The sequence below is a fragment of the Muntiacus reevesi genome, chromosome 2, assembly GCF_963930625.1.
Source record: "Muntiacus reevesi chromosome 2, mMunRee1.1, whole genome shotgun sequence".
NCBI classification, from domain to species: domain Eukaryota; kingdom Metazoa; phylum Chordata; class Mammalia; order Artiodactyla; family Cervidae; genus Muntiacus; species Muntiacus reevesi.
Genome location: NC_089250.1, coordinates 57,811,149 through 57,832,861, shown reverse-complemented (window position 1 = coordinate 57,832,861; position 21,713 = coordinate 57,811,149). Strand labels below are relative to the sequence as shown.

The 21,713-nt window shown below is 45.8% G+C and overlaps 2 protein-coding genes across 3 annotated transcripts in view; both read left to right on the top strand.

The window, feature by feature from the left end:
• RTF2 (replication termination factor 2) overlaps window positions 1–13,426 on the top strand; it is a 43,083-nt gene extending 29,657 nt beyond the window's left edge. Inside the window, exons 6-9 of one of the 2 annotated variants that reach the window (XM_065921748.1) lie at window positions 6,457–6,570; window positions 9,924–9,978; window positions 10,073–10,168; window positions 10,915–13,426. In XM_065921748.1, coding sequence (XP_065777820.1) covers window positions 6,457–6,570; window positions 9,924–9,978; window positions 10,073–10,168; window positions 10,915–11,072 — 423 coding nt within the window. In that variant the 3' untranslated portion in view covers window positions 11,073–13,426. The remainder of the gene's footprint in view (window positions 1–6,456; window positions 6,571–9,923; window positions 9,979–10,072; window positions 10,169–10,914) is intronic. The other variant, XM_065921749.1, reaches the window with a different exon arrangement.
• Window positions 13,427–14,366: 940 nt separating this feature from the next.
• LOC136157929 (protein FAM209-like) lies at window positions 14,367–15,802 on the top strand. Its single transcript, XM_065919706.1, has 2 exons — window positions 14,367–14,615; window positions 15,545–15,802. Exons 1-2 carry the CDS (start codon window positions 14,367–14,369, stop codon window positions 15,800–15,802), a joined length of 507 nt encoding a protein of 168 aa, XP_065775778.1.
• The last annotated feature ends 5,911 nt before the right edge of the window (window positions 15,803–21,713 follow it).

Genomic DNA, 21,713 nt, shown 5'->3' with positions numbered 1-21,713 from the left:
CCCCGCTTTGTTACTCTCCTCTGATGGGTACTTCTCTTAACATCCTTCCCTTTTCTGGCTTAAAAGGTCCTCCACTTGCTGGTCCACTCTTTAGGTTTACCCCCACGTGTGTCTGCCGGGGAGAGCGAAGCCAAGAGACGCAACTCAGAGCCCTCAGATACTCTCACCCTCGTGGGTGTCCAGACACCTGAGCTCTTTGTTAAGTCAGACGAGTCCAGCTTTTCTTCACCTGCGGTCACTCGAAATACCTGTTGCTCTTTTGCGGAACAGATGTTTCTTAAGGTTTCTTAATGGGGCAAAGAGAACCTGGTCTGTCTGATCTTAAGGGGCTGCAGCATTGCTGTGTGTGTGACATGCATGCTTTTTATATAAAAACAGATCTGTGCAGCCTTTCAGTGGGTACTGTGTACATTTGTATGAAGGTGTTCAGAGTCTCTGAGTCTCGAGACTAATTTTACCAAGAAAGGAAAGGCTACCCTGCCAGCTCGTGAAGTGTTGCTGCACTGCTGCCCCCCGGGACCCTGAGGGCGTGGCTTAAATGTCCCATGGGTGCTGCCGAACTGGCCTGGCAGGTCCGTCCCTGGGGGAAGAGGTTTGATGCTGGATTTCACCTGGATCTCACATCCGTAACCTGGGGGAAAAAAAACAGTAGAAGAAAACAGCTGAGAAAATGATGAGGAGAGTTGCCTGCATGCACTTCACACTCCCACAGCTCTCAGGAAAATACAGAATAAAAACCAAACATGTTGGAGGAGCTGTTGTAATAAGTGGATGAAAGATAGGGTTACTGTATCAGTTTCTTATACAAATTGATTCAGCTAAACTTTTTTTTAATGAAAATCCTAATAAAACAGCCTAAACACATAAATAACAGAAGAGGTGCTATGAATACAGTGGGGTATTTTTGTATTTCTTAAAGCCTGAGAGGAGTGATCTTCTCCTTTTTAGATTACCATAAGTTTTTTTTTTTTCCCCTGCCTTTACGTGATGTGATGGGCATTCTCACATGTTTTAGGGAGTGTAAGGTTCATGCAGCCTTTTAGAGGAGCTATTTGGCATTAAAATTTCACTCCATTCCATTCTGATTTGAAATATTTCTTTAGGTTATGTTCTTATTCATTTAGTCAGCAGTTATTTACTGATCGTCCACTGTGTGCAGGACCCTGTGCTTAAGACTTGGCTACAACCAAGAAAGATAAAACCTTCTCATTTGGATCTTACGGTGTGACAGAGGGAAGCCCTGTTTTAAAAGTCCATACACACATACAGGCATACATTCATTTATTAACATTATAAGCCATGAATGCAGGAAACTGACAGAATAACCAAGTCTCAGAAGTGAAATTTCTGGGTCAGAGATCCATGCAATCAGTTCTTCATCACAGTTACTGTTTGTAAGGACAAAAATTGAGAAACCACTACTACATTTGTCTCATTTATAAAAATACAGATATAGAAGCATATTACTCTTAATTCTGTCTCCTTCAGCACTTTCCTACTAACCTGTTTTTTTCAATGTTTAAAAAGAAATTAATGTATGACAAAACCCACTGAAATGTTGTGAAGTAATTAGCCTCCAACTAATAAAAAAAAAAAGAAAGAAATTAGCATCCAGAGATCATATGAATATTTAACTTCCAGCCTGCTTTTTCTTTTAACACATAATCATTTTCTGTGTTGTCAGAAACTCTAAAATAGCTATATATACTCTTCCTTTTTAGGAATGTATTATGATTTATTTAGCTATTCCCCCCCCCCTCATTTTTTTGGACATCTAAGGTCCAAGTGATGAAGCAAAACTGAAAATGAATGTATGATTTCAAGTGTATGGTAATGGCACACATAGAAAAATGCATTCACAGGGAAATATGGGTGTTTTCTGCTTTGTGTGCATTTTACTTTTATAGGCAGAGAGAAGATCAGTCCCTTTGGGGTCTTTGCAGCAGCCCTCCCCCACCCCCCCTTTCTAAAGTGACTCCCACCCGTTAGTCCACAGAGAAGAGTCCCAGTCTGGAGGCTGGCATCATGGCAGAAGGCTGATTCCTGCCCTGGTTTCACTCACCTCCGGGAATGGTTTGCTCCACTTAGGGCCCTGGAGTCCTGCAGAAGCCTAGTGAGGTCAGGTGACAGGCCTGCAGCTGGTGGGAGAGCCAGGTGCTGTCTCCAAGGGCTGCCAGATCAAGTCCAGGCAGTTGAGGCCTTGAGGGAGCAGTGGGTTTGATATTAGTGGGTCTTTTAAATTTTGGAGACAAAGAGCAAGATACTGCGAGGTTTTTTTTTTTTTTTTCCTGTTTAGTTTTATTAGTTGGAGGCTAATTACTTTATAGTATTGTAGTGGTTTTTGCAATACATTGACATGAATCAGCCATGGATTTACATGTATTCCCCATCCCGATCCCCACTCCCACCTCCCTCTCCACCTGATCCCTCTGGGTCTTCCCAGTGCACCAGCCCTGATCTCTTGTCTCATGCATCCAACCTGGGCTGGTGATCTGTTTCACCCTTGATAATATACATGTTTCGATGCTGTTCTCTCTAAACATCCCACCCTCGCCTTCTCCCACAGAGTCCAAAAGTCTGTTCTGTACATCTGTGTCTCTTTTTCTGTTTTGCCTATAGGGTTATCGTTACCATTTTTCTAAATTCCATATATATGCGTTAGTATACTGTATTGATCTTTATCTTTCTGGTTTACTTCACTCTATAATGGGCTCCAGTTTCATCCATCTCATTAGAACTGATTCAAATGAATTCTTTTTAATGGCTGAGTAATATTCCATGGTGTATATGTACCACAGCTTCCTTATCCATTCGTCTGCTGATGGACATCTAGGTTGCTTCCATGGCCTGGCTGCTATAAACAGTGCTTCGATGAACATTGGGGTGCACGTGTCTCTTTCAGATCTGGTTTCCTTGGTGTGTATGCCCAGAAGTGGGATTGCTGGGTCATATGGCAGTTCTATTTCCAGTTTTTTAAGAAATCTCCTCACTGTTCTCCATAGCGGCTGTACTAGTTTGCATTCCCACCAACAGTGTAAGAGGGTTCCCTTTTCTCCACACCCTCTCCAGCATTTATTGCTTGTAGACTTTTGGATAGCAGCCATCCTGACTGGCATGTAATGGTACCTCACTGTGGTTTTGATTTGCATTTCTCTGATAATGAGTGATGTTGAGCATCTTTTCATGTGTTTGTTAGCCATCTGTATGTCTTCTTTGGAGAAATGTCTGTTTAGATCTTTGGCCCATTTTTTGATTGTTCATTTATTTTTCTGGAATTGAGCTGCAGGAGTTGCTTATCTTTGAGATTAATCCTTTGTCTGTTGGTTCGTTTGTTATTATTTTCTCCCAATCTGAGGCCTGTCTTTTTACCTTGCTTATAGTTTCCTTTGTTGTGCAAAAGCTTTTAAGTTTAATTAGGTCCCATTTGTTTATTTTTGCTTTTATTTCCAATATTCTGGGAGGTGGGTCATAGAGGATCCTGCTGTGATTTATGTCGGAGAGTGTTTTGCCTATGTTCTCCTCTAGGAGTTTTATCTTCGACAAAGGAGGCAAGAATATACAATGGAAAAAAAACAACCTCTTTAACAAGTGGTGCTGGGAAAACTGGTCAACCACTTGTGAAAGAATGAAACTAGAACACTTTCTAACACCATACACAAAAATAAACTCAAAATGGATTAAAGATCTAAATGTAAGACCAGAAACGATACCGCGAGTTTTAATGTGAGCAGTTCCTGACTTGGTGGTATCAGCAGCTAAGTCAGCTCTAAGAGTACAACACCGGGGGCAGCACACCACAGCAGTAGGCAGGGTAGAGCCCGCTGTTAGACACAGACAACTAGGCAGTCATGTGCAGGGGAAGGAGGCTGCAGGCCGCTGACATGATCGGACCAGGGCAGCAAGACATGGTGGAAGGTGGAAGGAGGCACAGAAAGCCCCCAGAGGAGGACGACGAGGACTGTGACGGAGCAGGGGAAGCAGACACCACACCTCTGCCTCATGCTTGTGTGCTCAAGAGGGTTACTGACGCGGGAACCCGGCCCCAAGCCCCACTGGGCCTTATCTACCACCTGATCCTGTTCCTGCAGATTTTCTCTCATTGTCTCTCCAAGGAGGACACTTCCAGGGGAAGGCTCTGCCCAAATCTCCCACAACCCGGGGCTTCTGGGTTAGAGGGACTCTCTCCCTGCAGAGGGGCTCTTCCTTTCCCCTGGCCTGCCAGCCTCACTGTTCTCCAGAGGCAGCCCTGGCTGGACGCCAGGCTGGACACGCCTCTCTCAGTGTGCACATAACCATTTGTTTGTCACCGACCTTGGACTTGGTGGGTCAAAGGAATATCTTTTCAGTTGAGAAAACTTACCTGAACATGAGCTTATTTTGACCTGAAGCTATGCTTTTTGGACTCAGAACCACAATAAATAACCCAGCTAAGGCAGTGGCTGAGGAGGATTGGGAGATGCTGGGAAAGCTTTGGCAACTTCTAAGAACAGCACTTGCATGTCTTTTCTTGTGCTGAGAATGTTCTCTATCAAAGAGACTCTGGGCACAGTGGGTCTCTCACTGGTCCGGGCAGAGTGGACTAGTGGGACCCACTGGACCTGCCCTACGGCTGTCCTCCTGGCCCAGTTTTGTCCACTGATCCAGCAGGGGTGTGTAGCCCTCATGGTGAGGGATGGAGACTCGGGCAGAGTCTAGAGGAATCCTGTGAGGCTTCCTTCTGCATTCTCCCCCCACGCGGGGGCGCGCCTCCCAGCAGGGAGAACACAGCCATGTGACTGTCAGCCCTCCTTATTGGGCTGGGGGCTAGGGGGTTGCTGCAGGACCTCCCCCCGCTCCAATACCAGAATCCAAAGATGCTGAAATCCCTTATATAGCGTGATGTAGTATTTGCGTATGACTGACATCCATCTTCCCATATATTCCAAGTCACCTTCAGGTTACTTAATAAAATACCTAATAGAATGTACCTAAGAATAATAATAATATCTAATGATCTTCCTGGGTTGGGAAGATCCCCTGGAGAAGGAAATGGCAACCCACTCTAGTATCCTTGCCTGGAAAATCCCATGGATAGAGGAGCCTGGTGGGCCGCAGTCCATGGGGTCGCAAAGAATCAGCACGACTGAGTGACCAACACTACTACTAATAGAATGTAAATGCTTTGTAAATATGGTGTAAATGTTATGTTAATAGTTGCGAGTCTGTGTAAATAGTTACTGTCCTGCACAGATGTGTGGTAACTATTTAAATAGTATTCAAGTGTTGCTTTCTGGAAATTCATGAAAAAAAATTTTTCCCCAGTATTTCTAGCTAGAAGTTGGTTGAATCCATGGATGAAGAACTCAGGGTAGGCAGTGCTTCTGCCTAAGGAAGCTGGTTAGAGCATGGTCTGGAGGGCTGTGTCTTAGAGCTCCACCTGTGCTGATACCGGAAGCTCTGCTCCAGGAAAATGCAAAACTGCAACAGTAGCTGAGGATGGTTGAGTGCTCATGCCCAACTCGGCATTCTAGTCCCTTCAGTGTTACCCTTGCTGGGAGTTCAGTTTATTCCCATTTAATAGAGGTGGTAACTGAGGCCAGGGTCTAGGCAGAGGGCCCCTGGAGAGCCCACAGGAAGAAGTCCTCCCTGCCCCCTGGCTCACACCCTGTCCTCAGCAGCGCGGTCTCCCCAGGGAGCAGCTGAGATTGCAGGTCCCTGTGGGGATGACAGTGGCCACTGCAGCCCAGGACAGAGCTGAGATGCAGCTGTGTCTCTGGAATGGTGCTGTCCTGCTGGAATTCAGCCCATTTACCCCAATTGCCAACTTCCTAAACTCTAGAACCATGGTTTTCAAGGTGTGGTTCCCCCACAGGCAGCACCTGCAGGACCTGAGAACACATTAGAAATGTAAATTCCCAGGTCCCACCCCAGAACTCCTGACTGGAAACTGGAGGTGGTTCCTAGGGATCCCCCAGGAAGGTTACAGACCTCTGTCTGGAATGTGAGATCCCCTGGTCCCTTCCCTTTTAGCCTTGGCTCAGCTGTGTGTGAGCCTCATGGGCTCTTATTAAGTCTGTCATTATGAGATGAGGCAGCAGTAGGTGCTCAGTAAGTACTGCTAGTGAGTCCTTAACAGGCATCTCCTAAATGCCCACCCTATGCTCGGGTCTGTGCACCCAGAGGTCGGGTCCAGTGGCGGGGGTGGGGACTGTGAGCAGAAGCCCAGCACAGTTTGGAAATGGGAAGAACCCTCCAGAAATGCACGTTCCCAGACACCAGCCAAGGCCAGTCTCGTAGGCAGGCCTACTGGGCTAACCATGCCCGGAAATTTCCCCAAGCAGGGCGGGACCTCCACAGCTGATCAAGCCAAGGTGCAGGCGGGAAAACAACCGGAGGCCCAGTGGCTGGGCTGAGAGCCAGGACCTGGGGTCGCTGCCGTCCATGTGCTCACGGGACCTGTCTCCTCTCTCTGTCCAGTGTGGGGCTGCCTTCCAGGAGGATGACGTCATCGTGCTCAATGGCAGCAAGGAAGACGTGGAAGTGCTGAAGAGCAGGATGGAGGAGAGGCGGCTGCGAGCCAAGCTGGAGAAGGTACCGTGTCCTGGGCTTTTCCCTCAGCCTCTGAGTCTGGGTGAAAGTAGGTCCTGCCCAGCTGTTGCCCCTGCTCTGGAGCCCGTTGCAACCCCCCAACTGCGCTGCTGGTGGCGCCCTCTGGGTTTGCAGTGATGGAGGTGGCTTTTATGACCTAGAAGAGCCTGGGCTCTAGGAAGATGCCTCGCAGCTTAGGCTCCATGGTCTGCTCCGCACTGAGCTTCCTCTGAGCTTCCTCCTCAGTGTGGAGGGAGGAGTGGTCAGCCCACCCACAGGGGATGGACGTGGCCAGGAGAGTAGAGAACAGCCTTCCCACTGCTTGGCCTCTCCTCCTGCCCACTGTTTTGAGTGGCGCCTCGGTGAGCATCCGCTGCAGGCAGCACTCTGGGTGGGGGTGTGGGGGTGCAGGCTTTGTTTTGTGCCCCAGGCTCAAAGCAGTTGATCAGCTAGGAAATTTGTTCAATATGCCATCGATTCTGGATCCAGCAGTAAATTTTGTTTTTTCTTGAGTACTTAAAGTGATACCTATGGTCTTTTTTTCATTCTTAAAAGAAAAAGGTTTAGGTTAAATGTGGGAGAAATTTTGTGTCTTCAGAACTAAGGCAAAAGAATGCCTAAAATACTGGAAAATTGAGGACATAAAATTATGGGGAAGAAAAAATAGCCTGCCTGTTTTTATGCAATTGGAGTACATCTACCAGTGATGTAATAATTAAAGATTTTTCAGGTTTTTCTTTTTTAAAAACCATAATAGAGGAAAGTGCAGGACTGTATCACTCTCAAATAATATGTAATTCATGTTCATGGAGTTTTAAAAGCCTGTTGCTTGAGAATGTGGTGTTGGTATTACATGTCCAGAATTCTCAGAAAGAGCTAAACCATTTGGGTTTCCTCCTCTTATTGTCTCACTTAGGTAGAATGTAAATAATGTGTGTGAGTTATTCTGTAGTGTGGGAAATTGTGCCCAACTTGTGTGATCAAATGCCAATAGAAGTGTTCCTCGAATTGGTCTTGTACGGGGTTATTACAGCATTCATGAGGATAAAGAACCACTCTTGTGTTTTAAAGGGGTGACTTTAGGTTTCAGTTGAGTTCAGTCGCTCAGTCGTGTCCGACTCTTTGCAACCCCATGAATCGCAGCACACCAGGCCTCCCTGTCCATCACCAACTCCCAGAGCTTACTCAAACTCATGCCCATCGAGTCGGTGCTGTCATCCAGCCATCTCATCCTCCGTCGTCCCCTTCTCTTCCTGCCCCCAATCCCTCCCAGCATCAGGGTCTTCTCCAATGAATCAACTCTTCGCATGAGGTGGCCAAAGTACTGGAGTTTCAGCTTCAGCATCAGTCCTTCCAATGAACACTCAGGACTGATCTCTTTTGGGATGGACTGGTTGGATCTCCTGGCAGTCCAAGGGACTCTGAAGAGTCTTCTCCAACACCATAGTTCAAAAGCATCAATTTCTCGGTGCTCCGCTTTCTTCACTGTCCAACTCTCACATCCATACATGACCACTGGAAAAACCATAGCCTTGACCAGATGGACCTTTGTTGGCAAAGTAATGTCTCTGCTTTTTAATATGCTATGCAGGTTGGTCATAACTTTCCTTCCAAGGAGTAAGCGTCTTTTAATTTCATGGCTGCAGTCACCATCTGCAGTGGCTTTAGATTTAGGAGAAATTAAATCTATAAATGTGTTCATTTAAAGTTGGTTTTCTAAATAACTGTGATCTTATTATCAAACGAGCAAAAAAAGAAAAAGTTTGAGATGTTTTTGACAGAGCACATTTACCAAAAAGGATCTGCTTGTTCTTGATTGCTACTATCAATCAAGTTCAGTTTTTAAAAAGCACAGAGGGGGAGATTGTATTTTGAAGGAAGTTTTAGTAGAGACGGTGGTGTGGTCGTAGCCCTCTTACCTTAGTTGTCTCCTGTGTCCCAGGCTTCCGCCAAGTTGTTGAAAGCCCAGTGGAGCTAACCTGCCCATCTCCGCAGGGTCCTCCCCGGAGCTTCTGGGAATGCCTCTTAGAGACAGCTGCCGGGAAACCAAAATATTTCCCAAATATACCCACAGCTAGGAATAGGACATAGCATTTCCTTTCTAATGCCCCATTGCCCATGTTTTTCAAAAATCATAACCTTAGCTGTGAATGGAGGGCTTAGAAGTCAGTTTTCTGTATTATTTTTGAACCGTGAGGTGTTAACCCCCAGAGTTGAATGCATGTCTTGCATGTGTGAAATGAACAAGACATTGCATTTTGTACAGGTGTTACAAATCACATGGCATATATATATATATTACAAGACCAAGAGACCACTGCCTGAGCAGGGTCTCTGATGTTTTCTAGAGATGGGATGTTTTCTAGATATGGGAGCCTCCTGAAAGGGTTAGGCTGTGTATCTTTAGCGCCACCTCTTGCATGCCGAAGGAAATGGCATGATTAAAGTAAATTCCCTCAGTGAACAGAGTCCTGTTTGTCCCATGATTGAATCAGCTGTGTGGTTTTTAATATTCTTCTCTTAATGTTTATTTATTTATGGCTGCACTGGGTCTTCATTGCTGCGTGGGCTTTCTCTAGTTGTGCTGCATGGGCTTCTCATAGCGGTGGCGTCTCTTGTTGCAGAGCATGGCCTCTAGGGTGTGCGAGCTTCAGGAGTTGTGACATGGGTTTAGTTGCTCCTCGGCCTGTGGGATCTTCTCAGTTCAGGGATCGAATTTGTGTCTTTTGCATTGTTAGGTGGGTTCTTTACTACTGAGCCAGCAGGGAAGCCCAGCTGTGTGGTTTTTAGAATAGTTTCATTTCTTAATTTTTTGCTGACCAGCTTAACTATTATGAGCGACAGAATTCTAACAGAAGTAATCCACAGTTGAGAATTGGCTAAAGTGTTCTTTAGTACAGGCCTCAAGTCCTTACAGTTAAATACACAGATGTCAGAGCATTTTGACTACTTTGAAGAGGTCTTCCTGAAGAGGTTAGGATTCGGTCCATAGTTATCCTGTCTGGATTTGATGTTATTCTCCAGCTAACTGCTCTTATGTGTGCAGTGGTCACTATTAAAATGGACTGTTCTCACCGAAACTTGTCTTCCTCATTGAAATTGTCTGAGGATGTGGTTTTGGAATGTAACTGCTGAGCAGATCTCTCCAGATGTATACTGCGTGAGGCATGAGTGTGCAGCCAGAAACACCTAGGCAGGACCAAGCTGCAGGGCTGAGGGTCAAAGTCGTCTTCAGAGGGAACCCTGTCCTAGGTGACCTGTGTCAGCCTCAAATTGGACTCCCAGGCCAGTGACAGCCACACGGACACTAAAATCAGTGAATTGGAGCAATGTCCTCTCTCCCTTTCTTTTCACAGAAAACAAAGAAATCTAAGGCGGCAGAGTCTGTCTCAAAATCAGATGTCAGTGAAGGTAAGATGCTAAAAAGAAGGCCTTATTTAGCAAAAATAAGACCCTAGGCCTGTTTTGCTAAATAAGTTCCTGATTTGGTTTTGTTTTTTCACAGAAACCCCAGGACCGTCAAAAATGAAAACAGGGAAGCCCGAAGAAACCAACCTTGACACTCGAGAGAAGAAGACCAACTCAGCTCCAAAAAGTGCAGGTGGGTCCAGTTGAGATGACGGTGGGCCACTCAGATGGCTGGAGACCCGCGCGGTTGTGTCACTGTTGGTTGGGGTGACTCTGAAGACTCGAGCTTATCCTGATTCTGTCTCTTGCTCTGTTAGGGGTTCACTGAGCTCTCTTGGGGGTTGATTAAGAAACAGTTGATTCACGGGATTGAAAGGGGTGTTCACACATGCCGTTGTCCAGTTTTCCTGTGGAGCCTGCTCGTAGGGCCAGGCGAACGGGGTGCAGAGACCAAAGACCTGACTCGTTCATTCCCCGTTTTAAGGCTGAGTTCTCTGTGCACCAGATGTGCACTGGAGCCAGCCTCCCTCCACCTGCCTCCCGACCAGGAGCTGTTTGGTGGTTAGTCCAGAGTTTAGAGACACTAGTATTTATTTCACAAAAGAGAAACACAGATGGATAAGGTAAGGAGTGAGTCATCTTGTATTCATGGGTTCCAGATACCCCTCCACATACCAGCCACCTGGCCTCAGGGCCTCATGTGTGTCAATCTCTGAAGCTGGGGCCTGTGCAAGTAGTGATTAAGGTGATTTTAAATGACAGATTTACATACAGTAGCTTCGTTTGTTTTTTGGGCTTGGTGATTGAGATACTGTATTTCAACATTCCTCCCCAGAAAGGAGGAGGGAAATTCCTGGGCTTGGTGGCCTCTCGAGAATGTGATGGTAGGAATGGTCTGCAGCCCCAGCCTCAGAGTTCAGAGCTTTTCGTTTTTTCCAGCAGCACACGGGATCGCTTCTGGAAAAGCCGCGAAGAGGTCCATCGCCGACAGTGAAGAGTCAGAAGCTTACAAGTCTCTCTTCACCACCCACAGCTCCGCCAAGCGCTCCAAGGAAGAGTCGGCCCACTGGGTCACCCACACATCCTACTGCTTCTGAGGCCAGCGGTGCGGCCTCAGCTGGGCCCTGTGTATTTGCTGTCCCCTTAAAGCTGGAGCCACTCGAGTAGGAGGGCGCAGTGGGGACTCTGTGACCCCCCTGGCCTCGCCTGTCATCCTCTCCTGCTCACCTCCACCCTCTGTGCACTTGGACCTTCCCACGCCCTGAGAGCATGTTGGCTGCATATTTATGCTCAGAATAATTAAAGACTCCAGGTTCCTCCTGGGTGTGTGGTCAGCTCATTTTGACTAAAATTTTCGTGGTTTTGCTGCCAATAGTTAATTAGTTAAATAAGCCGAGTGAGACTGAACTTGAGAAAGGACGAGTTGAGTTTTGAGTTGAGTTTCAAGTACATTCTGCCTGCGGGGCTGTGGGAGGGAGCGTTTTGCACCAGAGCAGGGGACTTAGGGGGTTTCCTTGCTCCATCGGTGTGATGAGAGAGGAGATTTAATTGTGCACCTGATAATTTGGTACAAAAATTAAGTCTAAAGTCTGCTTTTTCTCTCATCTCTGTGTTTTCCTTCTTCCACTAATATTTGAGTAAGAAACTTGCAGCCATTGCATTGTTAGTGACAGTAATTCTGTGACGTCACGTCAATTCCACATTCTCTCTCAGCAGATTATGAAAAGGGAAACTGGGCATAAAATTGGTGTGTCTCATGCATAAAGTGTGTTGAAGTCAATAACTAATGAAACTCTGCTCTAAAGGCAGGAGCATCAAGATTGTGAGCCCTGCCTTCTGGAGACGGGGGCATATTACTGAGATGGTTCCTTATAGGAGATCCGGGGTGTGAGATTCCATTAAAAAGCAGGCAGAAGAAACACAACACTGTAAATCAACTATGCTTCAGGAAAATAAAATTTTTTAAAAATCAGGCAAAGGAGCTGGGAGAGGAGGTTGGAAGCAGGAGGGACAACCTGAAGTTGGGGAGGGGGAGGTGCTGGAGAACCGAAGCCAGGCTGCTCTGTCACCCTGTCCTCTGCCTTAGCAATCTGAGGAGTTGGACCTAAGGATATGTGAATATAGATTCATTTTCATCAGATCATATTAACATCAGTGAATTTTTGTTGTGAACTTTTTCCAGAAAAAACATGAAAATTATCATTTATATACATTTACGTACAGATACATCTAGTTATGATTACCATGCCTATTTCTGATCAACCCTCGGGTCTCGCACCCCTGTAAGCTCTCTACCCGGGAGCCCCCCGGCCCTGAAGCTAGGGGGAGTGTGAGCCCCAGGTCAGCCTGTGTGGTACGTCCGACTCTCCTCTGTCTCCCCTTCTGATTTCACATCCTCTCACAGAACTTCCTGGGCTCGACACAGTCAGAGGCTGAGTGCAGACACCCCATGGACCCTGGGTTGTAGCAGCAGAAGTCTTCTTTGTGAGGAATAAGTGTGAGTCAGATGACCCAGCGGAACAGGTGCAAGCCCTGTATTCTGCTAATTGAGATTTTTTTTTGTTTTGTGTCACTTTTAGAAGCTGTTGGTTTCGAATGCAGTGGCCCGGGCGCTTGGTTGTATTCCTGGCGGCGGCCTCTATCTGCTGCACCCCTGTCACCTCCCAGTGCCCACACTTGCCTGGATGTCAGCCTTTCCCCCACTTCATCCAGCCAACTCCTGATCATCCCTCACACTCTCCCCAGATGTCTTTTTCAGGAAAACCTGCCTGCCTGAACTAACCTCCAGCTACCCCCTTGCACTCTTAAAGCTCTCATTTCTTACCACAATTTTTTTGTTTTTTTGGCCATGCCGTTCAGCCTGCAGCATCTTCATTCCCCAGTCAGGGATCGAACCTGTGTCCCCTGCATTGTAGTCTTAACCACTGGACCACCAGGGAAGTTCCCTCATCACAGTTTGTTTTTTCACAGTAATAACACTTCAGTCCCTGGATTCGGAAGATCCCCTGGAGAAAGGAATGGCTACCCACTCCAGGGTTCTTGCCTGGAGAATCTCATAGACAGAGGAGCCTGGCAGGCTACGGTTCATGGGGTCACAAAGAGACATAACTGAGCAACTAACACGTTTCACTTTTTTCAATAGCAGTTATATTAAATATTAAAAATGAGTTTTCATTTACATTTGAAATTGAGATGTCCAATCTCCATTGTTTTTCCAGAGAACTAACAGGAAAAAAAGATCCTAAAAGCATGGAGCTTTTTTAAGGCTAGCTATTCACAAACTTCACATTGGCATTTTTCTTCAGTTTTCATCTCAACAATTAGTACTTATTAGTCTAAAACTCAAACATAATTTGCTAATGAACAACTGCACACTCCATCTGTAACCATTTGATAACGTCATGTAAAACTAATCTCAAATGTTGGTTTGTCTTCAATTTATAAATAATAAAAATATAGCAAAAAGATCTTTCCTAATCCCCTTATCACAATTTTAATGAAATAAATGATACTTTTAATTAAGCCAGGCATTGTACACTCAGGTGACATCATCGAGTGTGGATATGAGGTGATAGGAAGTGGTGGGGACAATAGAACATGGCCACCAGAGGGGGCGGTTCCTACTTGGCTCCAGCAGAGAGGGGCCCTGTGTTATCAGATCTTCCATACTTTTCAAGGAAATCAGAAATCTGACCTTTGTAAATGGAGCTCCCCCACCCCCATTTAAATACCCCAGCCAAAGCAAGAGATGCAGGAGACTTGGTTTGATCCCTGGGTTGGGAAGATCCCCTGGCAGAGGAAATGGCAACCCACTCCAGTATTCTTGCCTGGAGAATCCCATGGACAGAAGAGCCTGGCGGGCTACAGTCCATGGGGTTACAAAGAGTCAGACACGACTTAGCAACTGAGCACAATCATTTTTCGGAACAGTGTTGGCCACACAAAAAACATCATTAGCTCCTACTACGCAGCCTCTGGTTTATTATCTTTCTCTCCCATTTGGCTTTCTGCTTCACCGGGGCACGTGCCTTGAGTCTGCTCTGCTCACCACGGTGTCTGGATTCAACAAATGGAAAAATAAAAATAGGAGATGGACCTGCCCTCCCAGTAGAGCACCAGGCTCAGAAAGCATACACTGGCAAGGAGATGGCATTCTGTCACTCCCAGCCTGCTTGCTGGAAATGACGTCATTTCCTTTTAAATCCTACTCCCAGGCGACCCCCTCAAGTCTCTCTATCCTCTGCCCTGAAGTCATCACAATGGCCAGAGCGGGTTCTGGCTGGGGGGCCTCTGTGACATCACCGTGATGCAGCCCTGCCTGGTCCCCTGTCTCCAGGTGCAGGAGCGTGGCAGCCCACTGTGAGCCACATCCTGCCCCATCTCTGCTCACCATGCCGTCTCTGAAATGGTGCTTGTTCTTGCCTCTGTGTCTCTCCTGTGGCTATGCCTTTATGTTTTCTTCTCTGAGAGATAAGTCCAAAGAAACCCAGGGGAAGGTGCCCTGCGGAGGGCACTTTCGAATTCGGCAGAATCTACCGGAGCATTCCCAAAGCTGGCTTGGGAGCAAGTGGCTCTGGCTCATTTTTATTGCTGTGCTGTACGTGATACTGAAGTTTCGAGGAGATAGTGAGAAGAATAAGGTAAGGGTGGCTCCGTTTGTTACTCCACACTGACTCCATCTCAGAAACCTCAGACTCAGAGAAACAGATGCTCTCCTTATTATAGGCAAGACTGTTAGGTAAAATGAGTTTGAATATGGAGTATCTACTCCCAGTCCTGAGTGTGCTGGTTAACTCATTTCCCCACATATCCTTAGAAAAAACTAGACCTGAACTCACAGAGGTTGGGACTCATAGTTAAAGGCCACCTTTTGTTTATTAGGCAACTAAAATCTTGGCTCAATGTTTATCTTGTTAAATCAGATTTTTTTCAAATAAGGATAGATTGAAGAACTTGGCATGTTTCAGGTCAAAATTATTTACAGAGCCAGATTCACTGCCCCTGATTTTTCATTTCCCTGGCATCTGAATTACTACCAGTTGCTGAACTGAATGGAAGTGGTATCATTATTCCAAGTAAAGGAAGAGATCTGTCGTAAAGGGTCAGAGGTGTAAAGAAGTAACAGCCTGTCCATGAAGTGGCTGAATAGCTCTGAGAAGGGGATGGGAAGAGAAATACGGTGGCTTGTTCCCTCTTCAACAGACCCAACGCTCCAGGATACTGTGTCCAAACTGATGGGAGCAGGGGATTGGCAAATATTTTCTGCAAAAGGCCAGATGGTCGATATTTTCAGCTTTGTAGCCCATTCAGTCTCTGTTGCAAGGACTCAACTCTGCCCTTTATGCATGAAAGCAGTCATAGACTATAAGCAAATGAATGAGCCTGGCTGTGTTCCAATAAAACTTTATTAACAAGAACAGCTGGCAGGCCAGATTTGGCCATCATTTGCCAGTCCCTTGACTAGATCAATGCTAGAGCCACTTCTCTCAGGTGAGCCCAACTCTCTTAGAATTCTGTCAAAACTAGCAATGTCAGTGGTATCATTCACCCTGAATATCTTTCTTGACAGGTGCAGACTCCTTCCACTCTTCGGGGCTGTACATTTCGCCCTGCAGGAAGGAAAAACGCTTCTCCAAACAAAGACTATGCATTCAATACCTTAACCCAGTTCGAGATGGACCTCGTGAAATTTGTGTCCAGGGTGCGGAATCTGAAAGTCACCATGGCAACCAGCGGTCACTGCAGGCTTCAGAACTTAGGGAATGTAGACCCACACCATAACGTTACAATATATGAGATTTGGGGCGAAGAAGACTCCGCCGATTGAGTGGGTTTGTGTCCAAAGAGGAGAGGAAAAGTTGGGTACTGACAAACTTTATCCAAACTATTAAACTGTTGTGAAGAAAGGCAGTTCTCAAATTCGTGACCTTTTTCCTTTCTCATTTTTTTTTAAACTGGGAAAAAAAACATGAGGCCAGAAGCCATTGCAGTTACTGTTTTTGTGTTTCTTACCTCCTCCAGAGCTGAGGGTAGGGAGAAGCATGAGGACAGTGACATTAGCATTGGGTGACAATCTTGGCCACTGTGCCATGACCTTTGTAGAATAAGGCTTGGGAGATTTTTGGGATAAGATGCTAATATTATTTCTATAATAGCTATCCTTATAGTAGCTATTTTTGGAAAGGGCAGAATCATTTTTTCTCTAATTTACTACATTACAAAGGACAACTTTAATTATAGGTTTAAAATTATAAAATGATTGAATTAGGAGGTGTGTGTGTCCAGAGAATGGTGGATTCACTTCATTTTCTTTCTTTCTTTTTTTTTTTAAATGTTTATTTGTTTAGCTGCACCTGGTCATAGTTGCAACCTGTGGGATCCAGTTCCCTGACCTGGGCTCCCTGCATTGGGAATGTGGAGTCTTAGCCACTGGACCACTAGGGAAGTCCCTCACTTCATTTTCTTACCTTCAGAGACTTATTCATTCTTCTTTGTGGGTCTCACGTATTGACTTTTTCTACTGTAAAAATGACGGTTTCATGTATCTGTATGGATTAAGAAAAATGGAGACTCAAACCATGTTTCTAATGTCATTTGGATATAGACAAGGTAATCAGGAACTTCCGAAGCAGTCAGTGTTAACATTCTTTGTGAGTGCTAAGTCCCTTCAGTCGTTTCCGACCCTTTGTGACCCCGTGGGCCACTCTCTGGGATTTCCCAGATGAGAATACTGGAGTGGGTTGGCATGCCTTCTCCAGAGGAACTTCCCGACTCAGAGATCAAACCCACATCACTTATGTCTCCTGAATGTTCTTTATAATACTTGTTTAAAGTATGGATATTTGGGGAACTTCTCTGGCAGCCAGCCCAGTGCTTCCATTGCAGGGGACGAGGGTTTGATCCCTGGTTGGGGAACTAAGATCCCACATGCCTTGCAGTGTGCCAAAAACCCCCAATAATAAAAATGAAATAAAATGTGGATATTTTGGCATGTTTGTATGGCTAATGGAAGCTGCACTTTCTCTGGGCTGTTCTATTAGCTCATGACACCTCATATAGGCCAGCCTGATAGTTTTAGGACAAGCAGATGCAGGCCTAGGCAGAGACATCCGCTCTGGAGGTTCCCTTATTTCCACTTCACACCTAACTAAAGTGTGCTTGAACCTCCATTGCCTTCCATCTGGCTAAAAAGAGTTAATCCTTGTGGTTCGAGCACCATCTTCAAGACCAATCCCACACAGTGTCTGAGAGACCTCAGGTTAGACCTGCCCACCTCTTCGCCTCATCATTGTCACCCTATCTTTGAAAAGTGGTCCCTGAACCCTTTGCTTTTTGTCTTAATTTCAGCTTTCAGAATATTAAAAAAAGAGGAAAAAAAAAAAACTGGAAGGAGTTGAGACGTCTCCTCAGTGCCTCCTGTACGCTCTGGGTGTTTTCAAGCAAAAGTTATTTTTCCAGCACATTCTGAAGAAATGCAGATAAGGAAAAAAGACTTTGGTTTTAACCTGTGATGTCAACATGGGGCATATTTTAGATTAGAATGGAGATACTTGAAAGGTTGCCAAATCACGACTCACAGGTCAAATAAGCTTCTGCCTGTTTTCGAACAACCCTTGAACTAACAATTTTTTTTTATTTTTAATTTTAATTTTTGGCCACGCCATGTGGCAGGCAAGGTCTTAGTTCCCTGATCAGGGATAGAATCCATTCCACCCACAGTGGAAGCGTGGAGTATTAACCACTTGGACCATCAGGGAAGTCCAAAAATGGATTTTATGTTTTTAAATGGTTGAAAAAAAATCAACTGATGAATCATATTTCATGATATGAAAATTACATGAAATTCAAATTTCAGTGACCATAGATAAATTTTTATTGAAACAGAGCCACACTATCATTTCATGTTGCCTATGGTGACTTTTGTGCTCTGTGGCAGAGTTGAATTACTGCACAGAAACCATTATGACCCACAGAGTTGAAAATATTTACTAACTAGCTCTTCACAGGAGAAGTTTGCTGATCCTAGTTTATGTTCATCTCACTCAGTCGTGTCCAACTCTGTGACCCCATGGACTAGAACCCACCAGGTTCCTCTGTCCATGGAATTCTCCAGGCAAGAATACTGGAGTGGATTGCCATTCCCTTCATCAGGCGATCTTCCTGACCCAGGGATCAAACCTGGGTCTTCTGCTTTGCGGGCAGATTCTTTACCATCCGAGCCACCAGGGACGTCCTAATTTATATGTTAACAAACAGAAAATATGTTCATTGAAATCTGATATATTCAATAACCTTCACAAACATCCCCTCTTTGGCTGATAAGCAAAAATGTAATTCCATATCATTTTTGTGTCATTTTGTCCCAGCTAATGATGGGAATTCTACGAAAGAGCAAAACATCAAAATTTCATATAGGAAGTTGATCTGGGATATAATTAGAACAAAATCTGCTGTACAAGAGGATTTAACAATTCCCATAAAAGAGTGTCCCGAATCTTTGCCTTGACTAACACAAAGCTTTGCAGACCCCGGTGTTGCCTAGAAAATAGTGTTTTCCTCGCCCCAGTCTATTTCATGCATTATTTTCATACAAAAATGTAATAGATATAGATCAAGGAGCGAGAGCCCCACAAAGCTGCTCACCTCTGCTGTTTGTCAGCTGAAACCCCAGGGTTTCCGCACTCTGCAGTGACGCAGCAGCTCGAAACCACCAGATGGCTGTAGCTGTCTACGCTGCCGTCTCCGACAGAGGAGATTCACTTGGAGGGTTGGCAGGATTCGTAGCCAAGACCTTCTCCTGGCGGCCTGAAGAGACCACTGCCAGAGGTGGTAGGTCATGAGGCAGAGGTGTGAGAGCATCCTCTAGGATCTGAGAACAGTCCCCAGTCAACAGCTAGAAAAGAAGCCCCGAGTCTCAGTCACACAGCTGCAAGGACATGATCTGGAAGAGCCCCCCGTGTCACAGGGGACCCCTGTTGTGTGAGACCCTCGCAGAGGAGCCCACCCACCGGAACACAGACTCTCGGTCCACAGAAACTGTAGGAGAATAAATGTGTGTTGCTTGAAGCCACTAAGTTTGTGATAGTTTATGACACAGCAGTAGAAAATCAGTACCACACACACACACACACACACCATCTTTCTGTTCCCAATTGCTGAACACCATTGCTGTTCCCAATGCCCTGGAAGATAAGTCCACACTCCCTCTGACCTAGTCCCTGGCCTCTGAACCAGAGGAATGGGACCAAAGGAATAATGGAAGGGGATCAAGAATAGGGTTGTCCTGCTCCTTGAAGCTAGAAGTCACAAACTATTGGCTCAGGGACCAAACCTCCCCCTGCCCTGACATGTTTGTTTGACCATAATGACGTTTTTTAGCATTTTATTTGAACTAATTGTAGATTCACAGGTAGTTACAAAGGTAACAAAGTGTCTTCTTAAACCCTTCACCTGGATTCCCCAGTGGTTGCATGTTATGCAACTTGAGAACGATCACAGAACCAGAAGACACATGTTGCAACAGTGTGTGGGGAGAGTTCTGTGTTGTTCTGTCCCCAGTGTAGAAGCATGGACCCCCCCCCAACTACACCATCCTGGCAGAGACCCTCAACAGCCTTCCCCACCTCCCCCGACCCCTGGCAACCGTTTCCATCTCTATGACAATGTTATGTGAATAAAATCACACAGTGTGTGACCTTTGAGGTTGGCCTCTCACTCCATACAGCCCTTCAGATACATCCAGGTGGTGTCATATGCCAACAATTCATGCCTGTCTGCTGCTGAGTCTGTTGAACCATCCACTTGGGGGACATTTTAGCCTTTTGTAGTTTTCGCTTATGATAACAGGACTGCTATGAAGAATTGTGTGCAGGTTTCTATGTGAACACACTTTCATTTCTCTGGTTTAGATGTCCAGGATTATGGCCGCTGGTTCACATGAGAAGTGTAGGTTTTGGCCTTCACTGAGAGTCAAAGATTTAGAAAAAAAGATGCACCTAGAGAACTGCCTCTCTTTCTCATCCCTGCTACCTGAATCCCATGCCCTCTTCCCCTCCACAAAGCCCTGTAGCGCTGTGATCAGCCTCGTTGCTTTCTGTCTTATCCTTCCTGCATTTCTTTTGCGCAAATGAACAGATACATGTGTATTTTCTTATGCTTCTTCTTTCTGATGTGAAGGAGAGCAAGCGTTCTATATTCTTTGGGGCTTTGCTTTCTCCATTTAACAGAACGTCCTTGAAAATCCCTTATTGGCTTTGAGAGGGTCTTTCTCATCCTTTTTTCCCCGCTGCGGAGTGCTCCATCGTGTTTGTTCAGCCTCTGTCTTACATGCAAATATTCAGGTAGTTTCCAGTAGTTTGAAATGACAAATGATAATGCAGTGAATCACTTGTGCATACCTGTTTTTGTGTTGTTGGAGACATAACTTTAGGGTAAATTTCTAGGAATGAGCTTAGTGGGGGAGGAAGGTAAGCCCAGGCCTAGTTTTGTTATGTATTGCCAAATTTCCCTCCAGGAGGCTTGTACCAGCTCGAATTCTCATCAGAAATGCCAATACAGTGTTTTTTTTTTTTTTTTTAACGGATGTGTGGACAGCTGAGTGGACATTTCTGCCTGAATTACCTGTCCTAGATGGCCTTGTGAGGCTTGCAGTTACCTAAGATTGCTGCTAGGTGGCAGACGAAGCCTGTCATGGGAAACAGCGCTCTGGTTTCCCAGACTTTGTTTTCCAAGACCCTTGAAAATAATGTGTGAGATGAAGTGATAGTGGTCATAACAGTTTTATCATAGTTAGCAACTGGCGTTCTTTGTACCAATAGTAATAACAGAGACTTCCTTAGTGGTCCAGTGGCTAAGATCCTGAGCTCCCAATGAAGGGGGCCTGGGTTTAATCCCTGGTCAGAGAACTAGATCCCACATACTTCAACTAATAGCTGGTACAGCCAAATAAATAAATAAATAAATAATATTTTATATATATATATATTTTAAGCAGTAATAACAAGATTACTTTTTATTAACAATGAAATTTTGTCATTGATTATTTATTCATTTATTCAAGTGTTCTGTGCACTTCTCCAGGTTCTAGGCACGAGAAGATAAAAACAAACAAACATCTTCCCGGGACAGAGTTTGCTGTCCACTGAGGGAGAAATGAGAAGCATGCCCATGAGTCCAATAGGTAGTCTGTCCAAGGCAGGAGGTGAGGGTCAGTGAACGAGATGCTTCTTTAGATCTTCAATGGTGTGGTCATGGAAGGGTTACTGAGAAGTCATTACTGGAGGCGGTCGGCCCTGAAGACCAGCTAGAGATGGGTATGGAGGACACTGGGAGGGGAGGTGCAAGAGCCCAGAGGCTGGAGGGAGCCCAGCCTGACGGGGAGCCCTGGGTGGGGGTGGTGTCCTGTGCTTGGGGTGGAGTTGGGGAGGGGATGAGGTGGGGCCCAGGGAGCAGGTGCCTTGCAGGCCACCGACAGGACTTGAGTTTCCCTCCTTGTGAGATGAGGGCCATGGAGACACGAGACTGGAACCCCCCTCCCCCAACCCCCCAGGCCAGGATGCACCCATTTCTCCAGGTATCTCCAGATGGCCCAGCCTGGGCCACACCCAAAGGATGCCGAGTGAGTGCTGGTCTCTGCTCTCAGGGGCCCTTGGTGGGGGTGGGGGGGCCTCAGAGGACAACAGACATGGCAACATGAGGTTTCCCGTGGGAAACAAGGAGTCTTCTGGAGGCCCTGAGGG

What these genes read in the sequence shown, in the direction of transcription:
- LOC136157929 (XM_065919706.1), top strand. Translation starts at nt 14,367, where the DNA reads ATGCCGTCTCTGAAATGGTGCTTGTTCTTGCCTCTGTGTCTCTCCTGT. An exon ending in GAGATAGTGAGAAGAATAAG is followed by an intron (nt 14,616 to 15,544) that starts GTAAGGGTGGCT and finishes CTTTCTTGACAG; the next exon opens with GTGCAGACTCCTTCCACTCT.